Source organism: Lachancea lanzarotensis, scaffold LALA0S01, assembly GCF_000938715.1.
Source record: "Lachancea lanzarotensis genome assembly LALA0, scaffold LALA0S01, whole genome shotgun sequence".
In the NCBI taxonomy this organism is placed as follows: Eukaryota; Fungi; Ascomycota; class Saccharomycetes; order Saccharomycetales; family Saccharomycetaceae; genus Lachancea; species Lachancea lanzarotensis.
Genome location: NW_019212879.1, coordinates 1,634,800 through 1,658,106, shown reverse-complemented (window position 1 = coordinate 1,658,106; position 23,307 = coordinate 1,634,800). Strand labels below are relative to the sequence as shown.

The 23,307-nt window shown below is 44.8% G+C and overlaps 12 protein-coding genes across 12 annotated transcripts; 6 read left to right on the top strand and 6 right to left on the bottom strand.

Moving 5' to 3' along the window:
* Window positions 1-203: 203 nt before the first annotated feature.
* Window positions 204-2,648, top strand: TRZ1 (LALA0S01e17678g1_1; the record flags this gene model as incomplete). Its single annotated transcript, XM_022774923.1, has 1 exon — window positions 204-2,648. The coding sequence occupies one exon, from the start codon at window positions 204-206 to the stop codon at window positions 2,646-2,648; it is 2,445 nt and encodes an 814-aa protein (XP_022626972.1).
* A 71-nt stretch (window positions 2,649-2,719) lies between these two features.
* Window positions 2,720-4,666, bottom strand: VPS5 (LALA0S01e17656g1_1; the record flags this gene model as incomplete). Its single annotated transcript, XM_022774922.1, has 1 exon — window positions 2,720-4,666. The coding sequence occupies one exon, from the start codon at window positions 4,664-4,666 to the stop codon at window positions 2,720-2,722; it is 1,947 nt and encodes a 648-aa protein (XP_022626971.1).
* Window positions 4,667-4,810: 144 nt separating this feature from the next.
* ALG8 (LALA0S01e17634g1_1) lies at window positions 4,811-6,481 on the top strand (the record flags this gene model as incomplete). Its single annotated transcript, XM_022774921.1, has 1 exon — window positions 4,811-6,481. The coding sequence occupies one exon, from the start codon at window positions 4,811-4,813 to the stop codon at window positions 6,479-6,481; it is 1,671 nt and encodes a 556-aa protein (XP_022626970.1).
* A 172-nt stretch (window positions 6,482-6,653) lies between these two features.
* MSA1 (LALA0S01e17612g1_1) lies at window positions 6,654-8,072 on the bottom strand (the record flags this gene model as incomplete). Its single annotated transcript, XM_022774919.1, has 1 exon — window positions 6,654-8,072. One exon carries the CDS (start codon window positions 8,070-8,072, stop codon window positions 6,654-6,656), a length of 1,419 nt encoding a protein of 472 aa, XP_022626969.1.
* Window positions 8,073-10,382: 2,310 nt separating this feature from the next.
* CYT1 (LALA0S01e17590g1_1) lies at window positions 10,383-11,744 on the bottom strand (the record flags this gene model as incomplete). The annotated part of the gene is made up of 2 exons (XM_022774918.1): window positions 10,383-11,252; window positions 11,703-11,744. 2 exons carry the CDS (start codon window positions 11,742-11,744, stop codon window positions 10,383-10,385), a joined length of 912 nt encoding a protein of 303 aa, XP_022626968.1.
* A 977-nt stretch (window positions 11,745-12,721) lies between these two features.
* Window positions 12,722-13,267, top strand: YNG1 (LALA0S01e17568g1_1; the record flags this gene model as incomplete). The annotated part of the gene is made up of 1 exon (XM_022774917.1): window positions 12,722-13,267. One exon carries the CDS (start codon window positions 12,722-12,724, stop codon window positions 13,265-13,267), a length of 546 nt encoding a protein of 181 aa, XP_022626967.1.
* Window positions 13,268-13,541: 274 nt separating this feature from the next.
* Window positions 13,542-14,705, bottom strand: RPL3 (LALA0S01e17546g1_1; the record flags this gene model as incomplete). Its single annotated transcript, XM_022774916.1, has 1 exon — window positions 13,542-14,705. One exon carries the CDS (start codon window positions 14,703-14,705, stop codon window positions 13,542-13,544), a length of 1,164 nt encoding a protein of 387 aa, XP_022626966.1.
* A 1,965-nt stretch (window positions 14,706-16,670) lies between these two features.
* On the top strand, window positions 16,671-17,492 carry LALA0_S01e17524g (LALA0S01e17524g1_1; the record flags this gene model as incomplete). The annotated part of the gene is made up of 1 exon (XM_022774915.1): window positions 16,671-17,492. The coding sequence occupies one exon, from the start codon at window positions 16,671-16,673 to the stop codon at window positions 17,490-17,492; it is 822 nt and encodes a 273-aa protein (XP_022626965.1).
* A 333-nt stretch (window positions 17,493-17,825) lies between these two features.
* On the bottom strand, window positions 17,826-18,848 carry CKA2 (LALA0S01e17502g1_1; the record flags this gene model as incomplete). Its single annotated transcript, XM_022774914.1, has 1 exon — window positions 17,826-18,848. The coding sequence occupies one exon, from the start codon at window positions 18,846-18,848 to the stop codon at window positions 17,826-17,828; it is 1,023 nt and encodes a 340-aa protein (XP_022626964.1).
* Window positions 18,849-19,830: 982 nt separating this feature from the next.
* SLD7 (LALA0S01e17480g1_1) lies at window positions 19,831-20,556 on the top strand (the record flags this gene model as incomplete). The annotated part of the gene is made up of 1 exon (XM_022774913.1): window positions 19,831-20,556. The coding sequence occupies one exon, from the start codon at window positions 19,831-19,833 to the stop codon at window positions 20,554-20,556; it is 726 nt and encodes a 241-aa protein (XP_022626963.1).
* Window positions 20,557-21,074: 518 nt separating this feature from the next.
* Window positions 21,075-22,463, top strand: LPL1 (LALA0S01e17458g1_1; the record flags this gene model as incomplete). The annotated part of the gene is made up of 1 exon (XM_022774912.1): window positions 21,075-22,463. The coding sequence occupies one exon, from the start codon at window positions 21,075-21,077 to the stop codon at window positions 22,461-22,463; it is 1,389 nt and encodes a 462-aa protein (XP_022626962.1).
* A 295-nt stretch (window positions 22,464-22,758) lies between these two features.
* On the bottom strand, window positions 22,759-23,272 carry AIM29 (LALA0S01e17436g1_1; the record flags this gene model as incomplete). The annotated part of the gene is made up of 2 exons (XM_022774911.1): window positions 22,759-23,138; window positions 23,215-23,272. The coding sequence occupies 2 exons, from the start codon at window positions 23,270-23,272 to the stop codon at window positions 22,759-22,761; spliced, it is 438 nt and encodes a 145-aa protein (XP_022626961.1).
* Window positions 23,273-23,307: the final 35 nt, after the last annotated feature.

The following is a 23,307-nucleotide window of genomic DNA, read 5'->3' as shown; positions in this document are numbered from 1 at the left end:
TTGATCTGAAAAGACGATTTTTATTCTCTGAACCCTTCATTTCCTTCAAAGTGTTGAGCAATCGCGGGGTACAGCGACATCTGGCGCGAAGATATAGGTCTTTGTTCAAAGAAAAGCATCAGAAGTTAAACAGAAGAAAGCCTGCTGCCCTTAGTGTAAAAGCTGAAAGAAAAAAAGCCGCGGACTCTCTGAGAATCTCAACGATGTTTACAATAACAAATATTACACATCCTACCGTGGACACCAAAAGACCGCTTCTGTTACTTCAATCGGAACATGGAGATAAGTTTTTGTTCGGACAGATCCCAGAAGGCACGCAAAGAACCTTTCCGGAAAACAAGACTAGGCTTTCCAAGCTTGAATCGATCTTTTTGACAGGTACGCTAAGCTGGGCGTCCATAGGTGGGTTACCAGGCATGATATTGACACTATCAGACCAGGGCGTAAAATCAATGGCGCTTTTCCATGGCAGGGAGATTATCAGCTTTGCAGTGGCTACTTGGAGATACTTCGTATTTCGATTCGGAATGAAACTCAGTACAAACGTGCTTGGGGATGGACAGGTCTACGAAAACAAAATTATGCGAGTGAAGTCCATCTTAGTCGATTCCAGCACAAACGATGATGAGAAATCTTCTAGTTTGCTGCCGAAAAACCTGAGTAGTGCTCTTCGGTACATTGTGTCGAAAATGTTCCCATCACAAGAGCCGACTGCGAGGCACGATCCTGCTTCGGATTGTCAGATGAATGTTGAGATTCCTCCACTTCAAGGATCACCTACGGAAAGTACGTCCTACGAAATCACGTTGAAGCCTGTCCGCGGCAAGTTTAGAGTTGAAGAGGCCATGAGACTTGGAGTTCCGAAAGGTCAGCTATTCGCCCAGCTAACGAAAGGTCAAAGCGTCACACTTGAGGGTGGCAAAGTAATTGAACCGCATCAAGTTCTTGAGAAACAGAGGGATTTTGCCAAAGTGCTGATTTTGGATATACCCTCAGACGCTTATCTGCCACAGTTTCGCGAGAAGTTCAAAGATTATGACATGTCCTTCCTTGGAGCCGTTTACTACTTTTTGGGTGATAGTGTCACCATCAGTAGGGACCTTATAGAATTGATGGAACATTTCGATCATGATCATAATCAGCATTTCGTCTCTCATTCTAAGATATGTCCAAATTCCATCGTCTTTCAAAGCTCCGCAGTAACTACCTTGAAATTAAAGGCCATTCAACCACAAAACTATAACCTACCGTTGTCTAGCAGAGTGTTATCCAAAGAATTTTACGAATGCTTCAACAAGAGACTGCCTCGGGGGAACTCCGTAATTCAGCAAAGTGAAGTGCCGTTGACTTCGACGATCGGGGAGGAAAAAGTTCATATCATGCTTCAAAATGACAGTGTCGTTATCGAGCCCTTTACTCAGGGAGAACAGCAGGTCAAACTAAAATGTCAAAAAAATTTCAAGCCTTTGCCGCCCTGGTCTTCACTTTACGAACGGCACATCGCACCTTTGAATATCGTGAGCGCAAGCCAGGAATCCGTAGTTGGAGGCGGAGGTCGCTCAAACATTTTTAATAATGAAGCAAAAAAGGGCAAGGTTGAAATCGTCACTATCGGCACCGGGAGTTCATTACCTTCGAAATACAGAAATGTAATCTCCACGTTAGTTAAAGTCCCTTATAACCTGAACGGTAAGTCATACGACAGGAATATTCTTTTAGATGCCGGAGAAAACACACTTGGGTCATTGCAAAGAACAATTGCATCCGCTGATTTACCGGAACTTTTCCGAAACTTAAGGCTTATACACCTAAGTCACTTACATGCAGATCATCATCTGGGTATCGCAAGCTTGCTCTCGGAATGGTACAAGCATAACGCTACAAACCCGAATGCAACTATTTACATTGTAGTGCCATGGCAATATCGGATTTTTTTGAAGGAATGGCTACCTGTGGAAGGTCATAAAATCGAAGAGAGGATCAAATTCATCAGTTGTGAGCACTTGGTTGAAGGCGGCTATGTCAGGAAAGAAATCAAACCACTCGCTTTTGAAACCTATTCAGAAGGAGGTGGACCGAATAATAAAAAGAGGCGCCTCGAGTGTGACGATAATTCATCTTTCAGAGACCTTGAAACGATATCGCAAATGTATCGAGATTTGAAGATTCTTTCATTCCAAACCTGTCGTGCTAAGCATTGCGATTGGGCGTACTCTTGCGCGATAACTTTTTTCACAAGGTCGAACTCATCATCGGTCTTCAAAGTATCGTACTCTGGTGATACTAGACCAAACATCGAAAAGTTTGCAAAATCGATTGGCAGAAACTCGGATTTGCTGATCCATGAAGCAACTTTGGAGAATGAGCTTCACCAAGATGCGGTGAAAAAGAGACATTGCACGATAAACGAAGCTATACAGGTTTCCAATGAAATGCATGCGCAGAAGCTTATCTTAACTCACTTTTCGCAACGTTATCCCAAGTTGCCCCAAGTCGATAACAATATGAAAATTGAAGCCAAGGAATACTGTTTCGCGTTCGATGGCATGATTGTTGCGTATGATGATATTGGCAGGCAAGTCTCTAAGCTAGGTCTTCTGAATAGTGTTTTCACTGAGGACCAATTCTCCGATGATGAAGAGGCATGATAGTCTGCAATGAGAATATCACTGTTTGACAAGATTGTAGGTTAAGATCCAGCATGTAGTTGATATGGTGTCTATAGATTATTTTGATAGAACGTCTCCCATAGCTCTATGCATTCCTTTTGAGTTTCTATGCTCGATTCAAGGAAAATTTCCATGTTGTTTCTGAAATCGATCATTTTGTCGTGATCGTGCTTGCGCAATTCACTCCTTATCTTCTCACCTACAGCTTGCCATTTTGTCTCAATCTTCTTTTGTCTTTCTTGAAGCGTTTGTAGTTCATTCACCAAGATGTTGACTTTATCGGAAGGGCCCTTCTGCGTATTTCTTTCGAGCTGAGCTTTCTTCTTGTACAAATCATGCTCCACAATAACTAGGTAGTATCCCAATTTGGACCTCTGGTTGAAAACACCTTTTACGCTGGCCAGCGCGCGCGTATACTCGTCAATAGTAACACCTAGAGTAAGAGTTTCCTGCATGGCACTTCTTTGTAGTGAGTCCTTAATCCGCATATGCACTTCGGCAAAATTCGCTAGTGTATCAGACGCTTTTCTAGAAACCTCAAGTTCTTCCAGAGATTTGACTGTAGCAGCAAATTCCTCGGTGACAGCGGCAAGGTCATTTCTTTGCGTATCAACAATCTCAAGCGATTTTGATAGCTGCCTCAGCTGCTCCTCGAGAACATCTAAACCTTGTTTCTGCTCGACAAAAAATTTATCGGGTTCCGTGTACTTCAAAGGTGCACCGAATGATAGATTCATGAAGCTTCTTTGCGTTTCGTCGAGCCCACCATTTTTCATCACATTCACAGCATCGTCATGGCCAAGAAGAACTATGGGGCTGATGTGGATTTCTGAAATATCGTTACTATCGCTTGAAGCATTGGAGCCTGTGATGTGCTCGCGAAGTTTCGAAGCCTGGGAGAAGTTTTGGCTTCGCAAGAACATCAAAAAGTCGATATCGTCATGTAAGGTCTTGTCTTGAGCTATTTTTGTCAGCATCCGCTCCATTTGAAACCTTCTACTCTCAATAAAACCATCCTTGAATCTTCCTACCGCTTGCTTTTCCGGTGGTGGAGGTATAATTTTACCCCAGTGGTTACTTTGGAGCTGTCTGTAAAGCCATCTGAAGTCCCGGTAGCGTCTTTGAACTCGCACCTCTTGGTGCTCTAATTTAGGACTTCGAGTCCAAATAGTGTATTCTACGTGTGCAAAAGTCAAGTCACCGACTTTGAGTGGATCGACAACTTCAATCTTGAGATCTGACTCCGCTGGTTCGAACTGTTCTAGATCTGCGGTGGAGTGATCCGTTTGAGATTTTGCATCCGCGTCAGTCTTCTTGGCACTGTCAATTTTTTTTACCACAGGAGTTGCGCTCAAAGTTTTGCGTGGAGAGATCCTAAATAATGGAGCGTCCACTTGTTGAAGAATATCACTTTTTGGACGATTAGGTTCCATATCGTCGTCATCCAAGGGTTCTTCCACAAAGGCGTCTTCGGCCTTGGTACCATTAGAGTTCGATGCCAATGGATCTTCGAAGAGATCGGCTTTCTGAGCTTCTGTTAGGGGATGACGGCGCAAACGAGCCGAAGAAAACAATTTCTGTGGCTTCGCATGGGATTTGCGCACCGGAGAAGACGTGTCCTTGTTTTCGTCTCGTCCTGAACCAATTTCGGAGTCCTGCTCGCTGATCTCCAATGGTGATGCGTGGACACTTCCAAATAACGTTTCACCTGTCCCGTCCAATAATGCAGGCGTTGGAGCAGCTATTTCAGCCAGTGGATCTTCTTGGGGAGCCAAAGATGCCAGTAAGTCTTCCTTGTCATGTTTGTCGCCTGCGTCTTGGTCCCAAAGCCTGTTTTGTATACTTTCTTCCTCTAAATGGTCCTGTTCATCGGATTGATGAGTGGAGGTGTTGTTCAAATTGGAAAAGGTCTGGGCCAATTCTGCTCCGTTTTCGACATTTGAAGGCTCGTTCAAATCGTCCCAAACAGGAGCACTCAATTCCTCGTCGTAATTCATGTCTTTAAGACCTTGAAGCACTATTTAACTTCACTTTTTGGTATTTGTTGATGTGACGAATTAAAGGTAAAATTCGTAAGTAAAGTCATTACATCTTCTTATGCAACCTTTATCTAAGATACAAACTACTAACATAGAAAACCTATGACGAAAACTGCCAAAAAGCCCGGTGGTGAATCTTCACCTGCTCGGAATGGCCCGAAGTTTTCGCTGTGGAATTTTTGGGTTAGTGCGACACTTTTGAAGCTACTTTTGATCCCAGGTTATTATAGCACAGATTTCGATGTTCATCGCAATTGGCTTGCAATTACCAACAAGCTACCATTGAAAGAGTGGTATTTTGAAGATACCAGTATGTGGACTCTGGACTACCCACCATTTTTCGCATTTTTTGAGTGGATTTTGTCGCTATTCGTACCAAAATTTGTGCGAAAAGATGGGTGTCTTGACATCGTGAAAGTTGGCGATTTTGGGCTCCCCACGGTGATATTCCAGCGTGGCACCGTCATTTTTAGTGAAATTTTGTTGTTTGCAGTTTTGCAAATTTACATAAACAAGAGTTCTCTTAGCGAACGGTCTGCAAATTTCGTCGTTGCCAGCAGCATTGTACTATCTCCCGGGTTTCTCATTATAGATCACATTCATTTTCAATACAACGGGTTTCTGTTCTCGATCCTAATCGCAGCAATTCTTGCTGCAAAGCACCAGCGTTACTTATTTTGTGGGTTTTTTTTCGCTACCGCTTTATGCTTTAAACACATCTTTCTTTACCTGGCACCCAGTTTTTTTGCATTTCTGTTGCGAGTGTATGTTTTGAACTTTTCAAACTTCAAGTTCAAGAGTTACTATGATTTGATTTCGATCGTTCAATGGAAAAACCTATTCAAATTGGGTGGGGTCGTGCTAGCTGTTTTCACCGTCAGCTTCGCACCCTTTATTTCTCAGTGGCCGCAAGTGGTAACCAGACTCTTTCCATTCTCCAGAGGTCTGACGCACGCTTACTGGGCACCCAATTTCTGGGCCATATACACTTTACTCGACAAAATTTTGACGCTATTATTTTTGAAAGTCCCTTACGTCCACAGGTTGCTCACGCAGATTATTGCTCCACCACTAATTCCAGCAACTATCGAAGAGATTAAATGGAAACTGCAACAGTATAACGTAGGGACGAAGGGTCTCGTCCAAGACGTCTATTTCGTGATCCTACCCCAGATCCAGCCTAAATTAACGTTTCTACTCACTTTGTTCTACCAAATACTGGCGGTGATACCAGTTCTGTTCAGCCCTTCATTCAAAAGATTTGTGGGATCCTTGACTCTTTGTGGGTTTGCTTCGTTCCTGTTTGGCTGGCACGTCCACGAAAAGGCAATCATGTTGGTGATCATTCCTTTCTCCTTTTTGGTCATATCTGACAGAAGACTTTTGACACCGTTCAGGCTCGTGGTATCTGCAGGCTACGTTTCATTGTTTCCCCTTCTGCACGGATCGGCTGACTTTCTTCTGAAACTTCTCTACACTTTAGTTTGGAGTATTATCTATTTCCTTGCATTGAGGCAGGTCACCAAAATGTCATCCAGTGTTCGGCGTCGCGTGTTTTTCTTCGACCGTTTTGCCCTTTTCTACATCATTATGCTGCTGCCTATGGTGATTGGAGTCCAGATGTTGGATGCGCTGAAATGGAGATATGAAATCCTCCAGAAATATGAGTTTGCAGGCCTTATGATTTACAGTATTTACTGCTCAATTGGCACACTTAGCTCATGGGTAGGACTTTCATGGCTGTACAATTTCGACGAGCCACTTTGGGAATGAATGTCCCAGTAGTTATGTCTGTCAGATTGATGTAAATATTAAAAGTATAAAATACAGATGCCACCATATTGGCTAAGTTGGATATCATAAATGTTTAAATGTGTTGCGGTTGTCGAAATTCTTGAAGCAAATAAACTCTTCCCCCACGCTCCCGTAGATATTTTGAGCGTACTTAATTGGACCCGCCAATTAACTTACGAAGCGCTAACCTAGCGTCATCCTGTTCGAGCACTCTTGGCGATTGTATCGCTACATTTCCATGGCCGTTCTGCGGTAGTGCCTCTCCAATGACTTTGTTCAGGGACCCAGACATTGTCTGTTGTATAAGCGGAGTGCACTGAATAGCAAAAGAGTAGTCCTGAGAGCCTTCAGCGACTGGAGTTGTTGGAACGTTCAACTTCCCGCGTGTACTTTTGGAATGCTCGCCGGTAGGCCTATTGTAATAGGAACGAGTTGTTTGTGGGTCTTGCTTGGATTGTGGTCTGGAAATTCCACCATTAAAGAAAGATGTGGGGGAGCTGAAATAGGATGAAGACTTTCTCGGGGACGATAGTAATTGTTGGAAAAACAATTCGGTAGAAGTATTATTATGTCCTTGGCTCACAAGAAACTCTGTGCTAGGGTCTTCCTCAGTCATTAACAAAGGATCTCCTGACGTCATCTTGAAAACCGCACTGTTAGATCTTGACCTCCCTACTCTCTGGCTTTGTGTTTCCTCATGTTTTACAGTAGGGTACAGCATCTCGTCAATACCGTTCCCAGGAGTAAACCCTGTTTTGAGCTGGAACACGGCTGTGCAATTAGGCGTCCACGGAAGCGCTGGTTGCGAGATGGTTGCTTCTTTGGGTGACTGAGGTGGATTTTCGGTGAAAACCTCGCTTGGCCGAATTATAGATACTTTGCTGAGAGGATTCGCATCTTTGCGAGAGCTCCTCATTTTCTTCAAGAGGCCCAACACCACGGACTTGTCGAACCCCGTCAAGGGCGGCTTTTGAGTGGTGACGTCCACCATTGCTTCGGAATCGCACGCTACTGTGGATGACGTGGAAGCGCCCGCGATTTTGGCCTTGCCGTCTTCGCCAATACAAAGCGAAAAGCTGAATTGGGCCATATTTTCAGAGCGAACAGAGGCATTACCATTTTTACATCCATCTTTGGACATAGATCCTGATGGAGTATCGGGAAGACCACAGCTAGCTTCAAGAGGAGAGCTCCTCAAAGGCTGTCTTCTAGGTTCCGAAGAGAAAATGTTGTCCGCTGGAGTTAAGGGCGAAGAATTTGCCACGTTTTGCTGGTATTTGACAGGAGTGGCTAGCAGTATGCCTCTATGACGATTAAGTCTGGTAATTGTCTGCGTGGGTGAACCAGACGGTGCTGATGCATAGCTACTATTGCTGCTGGCTGAGCTGTCTCTGCGTCTTTTCTTGTTGGACGGAGAAACGCGCATCCAAGGCTTTGTGAAAGTTGAGCTAGCCGCAGTTCTTTGCATTTGCATCGATGAATGCGCCATGGGACTTTTCATCGGGTCCGCATACTCTTTCAGTAACGGCGGTCTGCCTCGTTTCGCGCGCCCGAGAGTACCGCCTGTCATCATTCAAAATGTCTGGGAAACTGCAAAAATCAATCTGTGAGAAATATAGCAAGCACAGTTACGGCACAGGTCCTAGGGTTAAAATTGAGATTCTAGAGAGGATCTAAATGGTTGTTCTTATCAGAATAGTTGTGGGGTGTCGCATTCGCAAATCCCAAGACACGTTGAAGTTCAGAGATACACCTTTCTCTAGAAATCTGATTTTTTTTGGCCAAATGAGGTTTCATAAGAGCGTTAAAACGCGTAAACCGCCGAAGAAGGGAAAAAGGCCTATAAAAAAAAAAAAAACCGAAAATGACTTGAAACGCGTCTTCGATCGTATCCAGTGACCTGTTAATTAACTTCCAAGCTTACGAGTCATGTGATGTTCCTTTACCCGGCCCTATGGTTTTTGTGTACAGCTTTGTTTGTTTAGCCGCCCAAGGTGTTTTGCCGCCGAGAGTGTTAGAGGAAAGATGACACCCTGGGACCTGGGTTTGGTCCGTCTGTAACCAAAATTTCAGGCACTGTTTGAGGTTTCGCAGGGTTAGTAGAGCGTCATTCGGATTGGGTTGCATGATTGCTTGCGGTCTTGTTGAGGTTGTATTCGTGTTGTAACTCCGTCTCTGGAGTGTCTTGCCACGAGAAACGTCCCATTCCTTTATTGGTCCTTCCATTACTGTACAGTGTAAACCGTTATTCTATAGAGTTCGGAGTCGATTCTCCGTGATGTATCTAGCATAGAAGAGAAGAGCTTAGAGGCCGGATAAAACATTCCTTCTTATAAGATCCTTGAAACTGGTGCGTCACTGACGGGTGTAAAGGTTTTAAAGTCTTCCGGGCGCAATTAAGTCAGTTTATAGTTGCGTAGGTATTAACATCAATTGCAAGTGGTGTCAGCTGGTATGTTTGACGTTATTTCTGTTAGATCTTTGACGACTGGTAGTACTTCTAAATTCTTTGACTATTTGATCAATTCTGTAGCTGTCATCGTGTCACGTGTATAATATCTCATCTTCACAGAGCTGACGCTAGATGCAGAGAGAATTCGACAAAGGTAGCTTCAGAGACCCGATTCTTATTGCTTCCACTTGAGTATGACTTCGGGAAGCTCAACCCCCGCCCACAACATCCAAAACGGCATCTTTCAAATTTGACTGAGTTACCAAACAACAGCTTTTAGCTTTCCTTTGCCTCATTAAAGAAAGTATGTTCTTCGACTAATAAAGCTTTTCATATACTATACACAAAACTTGCTCTAGTGTCAACATACTTAGCGGTTTTCTTATCGATCGTATTGGGTTTAACTTTGCATGAAACTAGTGTGAAGCTATAGGTGTTTGCCCATTAGGAACCCGGCTTCTCGAGACAAGCATTTCACACGAGTACTTTTACGAGTACATACACCACGACAGGCAGTGTGGAACCTGATGACGCTGCAAATACGTGCTATTGGATTGAGCACCGTGTACTGGTTGAGCAATGCCAGTGCTAGCTGCAGTACGAATCTTTTGTTTTGGGTTCCGTTCGTATTCGCACTTGAAGGCTGTCGCACCTCCAAAAAATTCGCGTTCGAAGAACATAACGATACATAGGTGGGATCAAATATTGATGCTTTTTGTTTATCAAACAGACTATTTATTGCCTTCAACGTTTCTCAGTAAGCCCTAATGGCGGGTGTCCTTAGAAGCAAAAAACACATACATCCTTTTTTTCACATCAGCTTGCGTGTCTTATAAAATTGAGAATCGGGGTTTACAGACCATCTGTAGCTCTCTCTAATCGATGAATATAGTTTGCTCACAGGTTTTATCCACAAGATGTCAGTGTGTTTTTACTGGGCAGTAGTTAAAGGTCTTACAGATTTAAATAAATTATCGTATGGAGAATAAGGTGCTAGACAAAAAGGAAGCCGATTATGCGATGCGGAGTTGAAGTCAGAAAAGTGTATGGGCAAAATATGGAGACTTCCTTTCTCGAATATATATAAATAGTGAAGAAGTGAAATGAAATGATTGCCTGTAACAATAAACTGTAACAATCTCTTTTCTTTCTTTCACTTCAAACGTTCAAATACTGTTTTTGTTTTTTTTTGTAAAGTTTTTCTTTTACGGGTGTCAAATCGCAAGAGAGTATCAAAGCATGGCTTTTCTTCTTCTTCTTCGTAACCTGCTGCTCGATGCTTTTTTGTCTCATTTGGCATTCCCTGTCTTTCTCTCTCTCTCTCTCTTTTTCTTGCTTTCGTCATGTTGTGCGTCTTGGACACTGCTGCTGAATTTTTGGTACTTCATCATCTTCAAGCGTCGCTAGAGTTGGCTATACGTGTCTCGTTCATTTCTTAGGAGGGTTGAAGACGTACTTTCTGTTCTTGATGCCGGCCCACTTGAACTTCTTCACCCACACAGAAAGTAGGTACAATGAAGACAGCACGATGACAGCCTTGATACCCAATCTCTTTCTTTCGTCGTGTTCGGGCTCACTGCACCAGTGCAAGAAAGCGGTGACGTCCTTGGCCATCTGGGAAGTGGTGGCGGGGGTACCGTCCTCGTACTCAACCAATTCGTCAAATAGCACACGAGCCATGGCAATAGAGCCACCTGGGAAGTAAGGGTTGTAGTTGGAACCTGGTGGCAACACTACACCGGCTGGAGGTTCATCTGGGTATCCGGTTAGAAGTGAGAAAATGTAATCAGACGCACCGTGTCTGGCCTTGACGATCAAAGAGAGATCGGGAGGCAAGGCACCTTGGTTAGCCGCACGAGCGGCTTGTTCGTTGGGGTAAGGCCCTGGGATGTAATCGGCAAGCTTACCGCTACGTTTCTTGGGGTTACCTTGCTCGTCTGGTTCATCGTCGTACTCGAATTCCTCGGCCATGGCACGAACCTCCGCGTTGGTGTGAGACACACCAACCATGGTACGCCAGGCGACTCTGTCGAGCGAGTGGCATGCAGCACACACCTCACGGTACACCTGGTAACCTCTTCTGATGGAGGCGTGGTCAAAAGTCTCAAAGGGACCGTTGCTAGGCCAGGCGTACGAAGGAGGATGCAGACCGTGCTCTGAGGCGGTCATGGCCTCAGCAGTGAGGGAATCCGCGTATAGGGCGGCAGAGGCTGCCACACCAGTGGCAAGAGCGCCTGCAACACCAGCACGACGGGCCCAGTTGTTGGTGACCGCGTTTTTAGCAGTAGAGAAAGATCTCTGTTGTGAATTGTGTTAGTAGAATGAATACGGGATTGGGATAATTTTGAAGCTGAGAAGAAGGTCTCAGATGGGAGAAGCGCGGGGAAAAAAGAGGAAATTCGAGGGTGTGGCCGTTCTGGCCGAATTCTTCTTTTTTTTTACTTTTCCACAATGCTAGCGAGCCTGAAATCAAGATAATAAACAGCTACCAAAAAACAGACACCACAATCACAAACTTTCCCTCTGTTGAATCCATCGTCCGTGAGAGCATGCCAAAATCGGGGTCTATCGAACTCGCCTGTATTTTCCTGTGATTTTGCCATTCTGTCATTCTGTCATTCTGTCGTTCTTTACCTTTTCAATTTCTGTCATTCTTTACTGTCTTTCTTTCTTTCCTTCATCTCATTTTATATTTTCTCTCCCTCTCTCTCCCCCTCTCTCTCTCCCTCTCTCTCTCTCTAAACATACCATGCTGCTGCCCCTGGCAGCGTTTCTTATCGAGCTGAACATCGGATCGTTCGACGATTGTGCTAATAATGTGTGTGTTGGTTTCAATCGACCTCTTATGTCGCTAGACTTGGCTGGATTTTTCGTAGATAATCCAAGTTTCCAAAAAATACCGTAGCAAACACAAGTAACGCACTATTCCAAGTGACAGAGTTCTTTAAGCTCAAAAGTGTTAGGTGATTCTTCAAGTCTTCCACTGTAGTTTTCACGCTATGTTCAAAACTTTTAACTTTTTTCCACACTACGAGCCTGCTGGTTGGTTGGTGGGAAAATAATATAGATGGAGCATTTCGGCAATATCGCTGTGAGCCGTCGACAACGACCATGATTTTGGTTAAGAAAAAAGGGTAGAAAAACGCCTTGCGTATGAAATGATGTTGGGACGTATACTAAGTACTGCAAGCGGCATTTCCGCGAATATGATTGGACGAGAGAGAGGAGACGAAAAAACAGAAGCACGTGGGTGGTGTGTGGGTGGTTGTGGAATTGCAAACGTGAGCTGCACGTGAATGCAACGTGAGTGCAGCTCACGTGCATGCGTAGCTCTCTCGTCTTATCACTTTCCTCTAAACCGTCCAGTAGAAAAATACCTCGCGACAGAAAAAATCCATGGAAAGCAGCAGCGTATGTTAAAAGTTTGTACAAGTGACGGGATATCACCTTTGTCGATTAAGCATAGCTCTTTGACTTCCCGCTTCCTAAGCTCTTTTTCGTATCCTCATTTGAGTTTGGATTGATGTGCGACACACTTGTTACTAGACCACCAAGAAAACGCACCACAGGTAAACAGACTATAGTCTCGTCTTGATATTGTAACCTCCTCCGCTCAGAGACCACAACCAGTGACACATAGCCGGTTTTTCAGCTTCGTCACGTGATAGCGATATGCTTCAGACCTCGATCATCATCCAGTAACTACTACTAACACTAACCAAGAGGCCATTATTGTGTGTGATCCCATACAAACCGAAGATCACCCGATGGAAACTGATGTTCGCTACACGTTTTTGGATGCTTTGGATCATCTCCCATCGGAGCTGATACGAAGTCTTTGGACCATTCAAGGCCTAGGACTCCGCGAAGATAAAAATCGAACTTTCGTCAATAGAGAAGCCATCAAAGAAGCTCAGCACATCCAAAGACTGATTCAGCAACACCACGAACAACTTGAGTTTCAAAAACAAGAGATGCAAGAAATGGCTGCAATTCAATCACGGTATTTGGCGCATGAAGGCGCAATGGAGTTAAAAACCAAATCTGCCAAAACGCATACCAAGGCAACGCCAGCAGTTCCAGAACCTTTGAAAATTAAAATACATCTAAAACCGAGCCATTCAAATGAACCTGTTTATTGTCATTGTCGTGATGTATCCCACGGCCAAATGATCGCTTGCGATAATCGAAGATGCCCGACAGAATGGTTCCATTATTCATGTGTTGGACTTAATCATGCACCGAAGGGCAAATGGTATTGCAGCGAACGATGTCATCGTCAGGCTACGAAGAAAAGACTCAGGAATGCTTAACGTAACGAGCAAAGCTTGTAAAGACCCTCTGGTTGGGTTCAAGACTCCGGTGCCCGGAGCACGTAATTGATGTAATAATAATATAACGAAGTGGTAATTTGATTGATTAGTTCTTTGGCATTGGGCGAAACAGAGTCTATACATGTTAGATGATATACATACACAGTCTAGGAAAACCCAAGACCAAAGTGTGGAGATTCAAATGATAATTGAACAAAAAACATGGAAAGAAACAATACTTGTTGCTGATAAGCTCAGCAAAAAACTACGATTCTTACAAGTCCTTCTTCAAAGTACCCAAGAAAGCGTGCTTCTCAGCAGGGGTCTGGAATCTACCCTTACCGAACTTGGAGGCAGTGTCAATCCACTTCAAGGTGACCTGTTCCAAAGCCTTTCTGGAGGTGTTGGTGTACATGGACTTTCTCAAAGTAACAATTCTCTTTCTGTTACCTGGGATACAACCCTTGACCATGACGAAGTCGTTCTTGACAGGACCGTAGGCGACGAAACCACCCATTGGGGTGATGGTCTTCTTGGTTCTGTCGAACTCGGTGGAGGCATTGCCCTCATCGTCACCCTTACCAACTCTGTAAACCTTGTGGTTGATCGAGGTTCTGGTGTGGAAACCGTTTTGACCGGCTCTGGCGACAGTCCACATAACGTGGGCTGGATGCCAAGCACCGATACAAGCAACCTTTCTCAAACCTCTGTGGGTCTTTCTTGGAAGCTTCTTGGTACCCCATCTGTGGGTGACACCTTCGAAACCGTGACCCTTGGTGACGGCACAGACATCGATCATCTCGTTCTGCTCAAAGACAGAGTCGACGGCGACGGTCTTTTCAAAGTGCTCACGGGCCCAGGCGGTCTTGTCGGCGACGGAACCACCGTTCAATTGGATTTCAGCCAAATGAGCCTTCTTCTGAGACAATGGAGTCTTTCTGACCTGGGTGTGGGCCAAGACTCTCACGACAGTGGCGTACTTGTTGATTCTGGCCAACTCTCTCTCGATGGCAGCGCCGTCTTGAGCGTACTTGGCAGAGTACTTGGTGAAAGCCTTCTTCTTGGACTTGTACCAGTTCTTGTAGAATCTTCTCTTGATCTCGTCAGACAAGTGTTCAGCCCACACCGTGGTCAACGATCTCAAACCTCTTGGGGTCTCGACGTATCCCACGACACCGACAACCACCATTGGTGGGGTGTCCACCACGGTGACGGCCTCAACGATCTCACGCTTGTGGAACTTGGAGCCTGGACGGTCCAAGTCTCTGACGATGGTAGACATACCGGCCTTGTAACCCATGAAAGAGGTCAAAGCGACTGGCTTAGTCTTGTCGTCCTTTGGGAAAGATCTCACCTTACCTCTGATGGAGGCGGCTCTCTTTCTGGGCAAGAAACCCAAATGACCGTGACGTGGAGCTTCGTACTTTCTGTGAGACATGTCTGTTTTAGTTGTGCTTGTGCGGGAAGAAGGAAGTTTCTAAAACTGAAGTGATGGTGAGAATGGGAAGTTTGATGTAGCGGAGATGAGTTCTTCTTATATGGCGATGAGCTTAGAGCCGCTGGAGAGACAGTAGTGAAAAAAAAATTTTCACGACCGTGAAAAAAGATGTGAGTGGGTGGCGAGTAGATAAGTGAGTGGATAACTGGGTGGATGATCAACTGGATGGCTGGATGGCTGGGTGGCTGTAAGCACAAAGGCATAGTATGGGCCAGGACTGTGGACGAGTAGACTCGAGTAGACATGTTTTTAATGACTATGGTACTTGCAGGACCGTATGATATGGTTGGTTTACTGCGGCGCGCGAAGCGTTACATTACCTACAATACCTGACACATAGCTGCAGATGTAGGTTCCACATTCCCAATGACTAGTAAGTTGAAGAGATCTATTTAGTACAAATATAAGCAGGGTCAGTGGCTTCAGTGCTCACTTCGTTGAAATGTTTCAATTTGATAGATCAAACCACTAAGTAACCCGCTAACTACCTTTGGCCGCATTAAAGCGCATGGAAAGATGTCTTTCTTGTCAAGAGGTTCGTGTTATCGCTGAAGCGGAATAATGGTACTCACGGTTCTACTCGTGATTCTTGTCATCACTACCTGCGAACGCAACCGATTTTACTCGTACTCGTCACGAGCATACTAGTCAATGCGTATTGAGTAATGGTCATCTCAAGCCTCTTGGTCTTCATTATAAGCTAAAACCATCAGATGATGATATTCATACCTCTAACGTATGTTCAACTTCACCACTTGTAGATGCCTCGCAATAGACCGAAGTCAGTATATGGGCAGATGTTGAACCACCTCATGTTCGCAGAACCATCGTGCTTTCCGAAGAATTTGAATAAGTCGATAAACTTTTGATGCAAGACAAGGTCGATACATCTGATTTTTGACTAAGTTTCTCTTCAAGAAGCCCTTCTGGATTCTCAAGCGTGTAGGCCGAATGCTGAGTTGGATTCGCGACCGCATTCGATTCCTTGAGCATTTCGAACGAGTGGATTCGCCGGATTCGTGCACAGAGTAATAGAAAGCTAAAGGATACTAAAAGAACTGAGATTATCAGGCAGTTGTTGTAGGTAGTGTTAACCTACAGGAAGTCTGGTAGAAATCGAGAATAATACGCTATGGGCACGGTGTGTATTCTATGGGCACATTGAGTAGCGTAGGTTATAAACACGAGGCGTGAATACATGTCCTTGACGATGCGAATATATACTTCTCGACATTGTCACAATCTACCGAAGGCCTGTCCGGATACAGATTCTATGGCAGAGCCATGGGCTTTACCCCAGAAATATATCACATACGTACAAAACGATCTCCCGTCTAACTCCACACTTTCTCCTCCATTCATCTACACCACCATAAACGCTGTATTTTCCTACTCCTCCTCTGTTCATCCACAACATCTACCAGCTTTACTTTGTTATCCAGTCCCCTATCCTTGTAGGCCCACCGTCGCGGGCCTATAATTCCGCCTGTAAGATTGTCGAGGCGTGAAATACCACCCCACAATTATTTTTTTTCGAGATATTTTACATATTGGATGATATCCGGGGAACAAGGACGAAACCGGAGAAGGGAAATGAGTATATAAACCGCATGGAAGTCAGTGGTATCGAGTTGCACGGTGGCTGATATGGGCTAACACCCTCACATATATTTAGTAATAGATTTTACAATATTACTAGACATTTCGGCATCCTCTGGTGAATTAAGTCACAAGTCAATATTCAAGTCGGTTCCTATATTCCAATAGCTTTCGCTTATCAGGAACTATAAGAGGAAAACCGTGTCATATCAAATAAAGCCAGTGAATTAAAGGAGACCGAAATTAACAGCTATTAGCCGAATACATTCACACACATACGCACACACCCAAAAGATAGAGTCTCGAATGCCGTGCCAGGTGACAAGTGTAGACGACTGCGTTCTGATACATCAAAACATGATGCTATTGGAGAATGTGACCAATTTGGAACGTCCCGCTATCGACTACTACCATTGCAATCTATCGTGGGACGATTCGTTGGCAATGCCACAAACCTGGAACTTACTGCTGCATCTGGGCAAATACAAGCTTCTGCGACTGCCTTCGTGCTCTGCTGAAGACGATACTGACTACCAAATGTACGTCAAACGGTTGCACCACTGTCTGTGGCGACGCTGGTCCATCTCGTACTACAATCTCGGCGCCAACAAACTCGACCCGGGTGCCGTCAACTGGAACAAAGAACAGGATTTTTCAGTGCTCTATGGGCCGGACCTCACTATCGACGGAGAAGCGTCCGTGAAACAACCTCAACTGGATTCCCTTGTGGGCCACCAGTTCGCCATGCAGCAGCCACCAAATTTGCCTCTCCCGGTCATACTCAAAAATGCTGCTACTGACAATGAAACAGATGATTCAACAGGCTGTTTCTCTTCGTCCCTCGACTCCCGTGACTCGTCCATATTCGACCACATCCCATCAAAATCCTGTCTGAAACACAGCGACTCGTCCCATCGTGGCCGCAGGCGGCCACTCAAATTCAACGATCAAGTGCTGCGTCGAGATATAGACCCCTTCGGCTCCCTTTATGAGCGGAAAATCCTTTTAAATGACTCGCATGTACCCTTTCCCGACAACGAGTCCGAACTGGAATCGGAACCCGAGCACATCCAGTACTCTACCGAAATGTGGGATTCAGATAGTGATTTGGATTTAGATTTTGCATGACGGAAAAATACTGCTAAAGCCACCTTCGATTTCTTCACGAATAACTTAACGACCCTCGGCCCCCCCTCCAAACCTCTCGGGACCTCACAATATAAACTTTTCACTCGAATTACATATATGAACAAATGTAACGTTCATTACAGCTAAGATCCTGCTTGGCCCGAGCGCCGTGCTTGCTAGCACAGCTGTGGTGAGTTTCCGTCCATTTCTACGCCGTTACCGGCATGTGTCACCAACTGGAGCCTCAGCGGTCCCGATTAATGTAACACGCTGGACAAAAGTTCATTTCGCGAATCGTTTATGATCTATCTGGCGAATGTGGTTGCAGAACCATTACTCTTTGTAGTTTGTCTTGAAGAAACTATGGTTCAGAGTTTCTTGCGCTGTTAGTCTTTCCTGGTGATCGTATCTCAAAAGCTTGTCTATCAAGTCCATCACTTCAGGTCTGATTAGATTGCTGTCATGAGGTATAGATTCCGACCATTCTTTACGCGGAAAATCTTTCATGATATCATCGTATTCATGGGGCAGTTTGAGCCCATATTTGCGTAGGTATGCCAGTAGCTCCTTTGTCCCAAGCACACGGGCTATTTTAACCAATTGATCGGGATTTGTGCTACCTTTGAAAAAGGGCTCCTTCTTGAGAACGATGGCGGCAAGCATGCAACCGACGGACCACAAATCTAAAGAGTAGTCATACTGGTTCAAATTTACAAGCAGCTCGGGGCCCTTGTGGTAACGAGAGGCCACTCTGACATTGTAGTCGACCCCTGGATGATAAAACTCTGCTAGCCCCCAGTCGATCAGCCTTAATTTCCGTTCTACCGGGTCTATCATCACGTTCTGGGGCTTCACGTCACGATGCATGATACCCATAGAATGACAATAGTCCAGAGCCACTAACAACTGCGTAAAGTAGTATTGCACATCTGGCAGCGTGAATTTTGGGTACAAGGTGCGGAAATCCACATTTTTCACTTCTTCAAAAATCAGCGCTGGGATTTTGGAACCCGGATCCTGCACGATATCCAGCAGGCCGATTACATTGGGTCCGCCCGTTAAATTGGTCAAAATTTTCAGTTCTCTATAGATTTTCTTGAGTTTGACCGGTTTCAAAACCTTGATTACACAGTACTGATCGTTGACCACGCTTTTACCGCGAAAAACCTCCGAATATTTGCCACGGCCGATTTTGTTGACAATTTCGTAATGTTCGATTTTGCCCCAGTCCACCGTTACTCCTTGTTCGTAGTCCCAGTACTCTTGAGGTCTTTTGGCACAAGCGTCTTGATACACTCTTGCCACCGAGTAAACACGGGTGCTCTTCTGGTTCAAAGCTGAAGGGGGCAATGACATGGTTTTAGAAGAGCTCGGCACCGTTTGCTAAGATTCACAGTCGCCTAACTGGACGATTGTCTGGTGCTGATTCTTCAAATGGTATACAAATTTCATGATGTGGGATGAAAAGCCAGTCAATTTAGCTGTGAGAATTGTGGATTCGCGCCAGATCACTTTGTCCCGGCGTGGCGCCGTGAACGAAGAATAAGCATAAGAGCTCCATCTTTGTATGGTTTCCGAGATAACCGAAGGGAGAAATGCACACCATATACATTATTCTCTAGGCATGCCATCAACGTTGTCAAGTTGCTTTGGTCACAGTTTCTAGATGCTCCTACGAGAAAACTTCGTCAACAGTCGACTTCTTGTCTTGTTGGCAAAACACAACCGATTTTTTAAATCATTGATGGCGAAAGTTCGAGCTCAAAGCTTGACCTGTGTGATTGTTTTGTTCTGTTTTCTCTATTGTTTTAGATTATTTGGCAGTAAGTTTGATATTCAAATTATTGGCGTCATTAACCAGTCGGTCATTTGAATTGAGCCAAAATCCAACAGGACCAGAAAAAGAACTGTTTAAAATCGATAGACATAGTTTCTGGGGCAACTGAGTGAAATATATGGTATATTAAAACCTGTTTTTCTTAACTTCGTAAGAAACGGTGGGGAAGAACGTTGATACTGCGCATAAAAATGCCTGCACATCCAACAGTCTCAATGTGTTCATATTCAAGAACCGCCTCCTTCTCTATCCCGAAGCTACATACTAACGCCATAGCATATCACCGGATCAGAGCGTGAATAGTCTTCAAATCCTCCCTTGGTGTTCAAACTCTTCACAGGTATCACGTGATCTCCCCACCTTTCGTATTTCGTCTGTAGTGGGATATAAAAATCTCGAAGGCATCGAAGTAACTCGATTAAAGACTCGCAACTTTACGGATTGAAGTACTCTCCAGCCACCACGACTGACTGATATGTCTATGTGCGACACATTGCACTGATGAAACTCGATTTGGACGATCGAAAAGTGATCTTGAACTTAGAATTGGAACTAAAAAACCCTGCTAACGATGGGTCCCATAAATTGAATTCTGAGAGTACCGCTCGAGTAGCAGGATACATCGATCGCGCAAAGCTACCTTTTTGGGTTTTGAGAGGCGCTCTCTATGTGTGCTTGAGCGAAAGCTCAACGACAGCGGCGTTTTTCCGGTCAAAACTACTGAAAAAACGGCATCTTCGTCGTGGCATCGTTGCGTCACACGAAGATGGCCACTGCATGTTTTACGCTTCTCCAATTGAGTCTGACGAGACCCTGTTTGAGATACATTGTGTCGAGCTAGATCTGATCACAATCAAGCAGCAATTGGACTCCCAATTGCCCAAAAGTGCCACGCTTGACAGTGGCCATCCTTTGGACCATTTAGTGGAGCGCAAACAACGGCAGCAATTGCGTAGCCGCTCACGTGTGTCCCAACACGCTGAGGTTGCCGATTTGAGACGTCAGTTTCTGAAAACTGCTGCCGGCTGTATTCGGAGCGGCTTGCGTTTGCGGGGTATGCCCGAAAGTCAGCCAGAATTCCACACACTCTACAAAACCACCTTGTCCACCGTTGAATTTGCTCACCGGCACGACTTGAATGCTACGTCGTCGTCACCGCAAACAGTGTCCTTTGAGACTGTCCAAGACACTGTCGAAACTCTGCTGCGTCTATTCACTCGCACATGATTTTCACGTGTACTAATTTTTTACCCCGAAAATTCCACGCATTTTACACGAAGGGTATTTCGGGTAAAAGCCAAGCCCTGCAAGATGAATGACTTCCGATACCTAAGACAGTTTTAAACAGCTTTCACTCACTACAACAGAAGAACGAACGCTCGATACGCCAATTCCAACAGTTTGAAGCCTCTAGGAAGCTCCACAAGTTGTTTGGCGCGAATCAGATTGGTCAGACCTCTCGAAAGAGCCCAAACAGGGTCTTTTTCCCACACTTTTTGGTTTTACTAGCTCTCGACACTATCAATCAGGTATTGAAACTTGATTATACGGGGAAATAATACGATCTTGGACTAGGTTTTCTACTATCTGTAGATTTCTTGGCTCGGCTGTATCACAAATTTTTCAAGGACGAGGACTTGATACGTTGCCGAAGCTTGATTTTTCATTTTATTCGAAGACGCCAATTGCTGCTTTGAAAAGAGCCTCCAAAATAGTGTCACACAACAGCAACACCGCGTTTGGATATGGGCAAACATCTTTTCGTGCTGGTGCACGGGTTGTGGGGCAACTATAAGCATATGAATGCAATCAAGGATGTGTTTTCTGATGCATTTCAGGACAGTTCGGAAATTCTCTTTTTTTCGCCGCGACAAAACGGATATTTCAAGACGTTTGACGGTATCGAGATCATCGGGTATCGTACCCTTCTTGAAATATGCCAGTTTATCGACACTTTCCCGTCTGGAGAGATTACTGACATCAGCTTTGTCGGGTATTCCATGGGTGGCCTAATAGCGCGGTTCATTGTGGGAAAAATGCTCTCTGAATGTCATGAGCTGTTTCAAAATATACAACCTCAGTTGTTCATTACTTTTGCAACGCCGCATCTTGGTGTTCACTTTTTGTTGCGCGAACACCGCGCAGGTCATCATCGTGCAATATCGCGAATTTTGTCCACTTTGGGTACTACCGTCCTTGGCAGGACTGGGCGGCAGCTTTTCATCCAAGATAGCCTGCCAAATAAGTCAATTTTGGTGAAATTGAGCGAAGGAGAATATTTAGAGGGTCTCGCACGTTTCAAACACAGGATTTGCGTGGCTAACGTTAAAAACGACCGTACTGTGGCCTTCTACACCTCTTTCATAGCAGACAAGGATCCGTTTTTGGAGACTGATAACCAGATCAAGTATGAGTTTGAGAGGAACCTTCCAGGCGAGAATCTGTGTATGGTACCACGTATCATCGACATGGCAAAACTGGACCCTGCCTCTTCGAGGGCTCCAGCTGATGGTCCACATCTATCACACTGGCTTTTCATATTCGTTATCTGTTGCGTTTTAACGTTTGTGCTGCCACTCATTTTCGTAGCCAACGTCTTGGGTACATGCTACTCTTATTTGGCTACGGTTCATTACCAGAACCTGTTGCATCAGGGGGAGGGCCGTGTTATCTTGCGTCGCAAACTGGGACTACGCGACAAGATTGCCGATTCACTGCGGGACACTGTGGGCGTAATTGCGAGCGATTACGAGGACAACCCTGGTGCCGATAATGGTCAGACTATTGTGAGGGAAGACACATCTTGGGAAGACTTCATTGCCAAATACACAAGTGGCTGGCAATCTGATCCAAAACCTAAGTTCCATAAGCTAAATTTCGATGAACAGCGTAAGCAAATCTATTCGAATTTGAACGGGGTTTCCTGGATTCGCATCCCGCTCTACGTTAAGGCGCTAAACGCACATGATGGCATTGTCGCAAGAAAGGGTGTCAAGGCTGCTACGCCGTACAGCATATCAGGGCTTCAATTTGTGGCTCAAATGGTCAAGTTTCTCTGGTTTCGCACTAGCCGGCAATCGACGGCACGTATGGTCCAAATTGAAGCTTGCCATAAATTGCATAAAGAAAAATAAAGGTGGTGGCCTGGAAATCTGTTTTAGCTGGCTTTTGAAAAGTTTAGTAAGCGTCGCTCATCTATGCAATGCTGTGGTCAACGGGATCGAAATCCCCGGTTTGGTGTTATTTCTAAAAAAGCATTTTCATGTCAGTAGGCTTCTTATTTTTTAGTTACTTGTTTAGTTGATTAAGGTTCTGTTTTTAGGTCAGTATAGTAGCGAAGTGGCTACAAAGGGTCTACCAAAAGGACGATTGGGTTCTCACCTTTTGATCTCTTCAGAAACAGAATGTAAAGAGGATAAGCCGGTATGTCTATAGCCATTTCTCCTTTGGATTTGCTTTGTATTCTTGGTACGCCTGCATGTTAAACAACGAGATTTCCGTCTCATTCTCGATGTCGCAGTCGACTAGTTTCTTGCTTCCATCCTGCAACACCCAGTCATCGTCGTGGTCGAAGTTGACGATGAGATTCACTGTCTTGGAGCCGTGTGCATGAGTATAGATTTTTAAAGTGTCGTAGTCGACGTTACGCAGCGCCCGAAACGTACCATTTGACTTTATATGCGACAACGAATCATCTAAGAGATCCTGAACAGTTTTCTCCCTCAAATTGTATCCTTTGAAAATGATGTTTTTGACATTTCTGTATGGAAACGATTTGATCACTCTTACAGTGATTACAGCATCGGTCACTGCATAGCCTAATTGTTAGTCCGCTGCTGTCGCTGAAAGACACCAAAACACCAATCTCTGCTCAACTCTACATACACGGTTTAACAGAACTTGTCAAAGGTTCCTGGTCATCGTAGTTTACACTAGACGACATTTGATTTTGGTATTACTGGCAGCCGATGAGCTAGT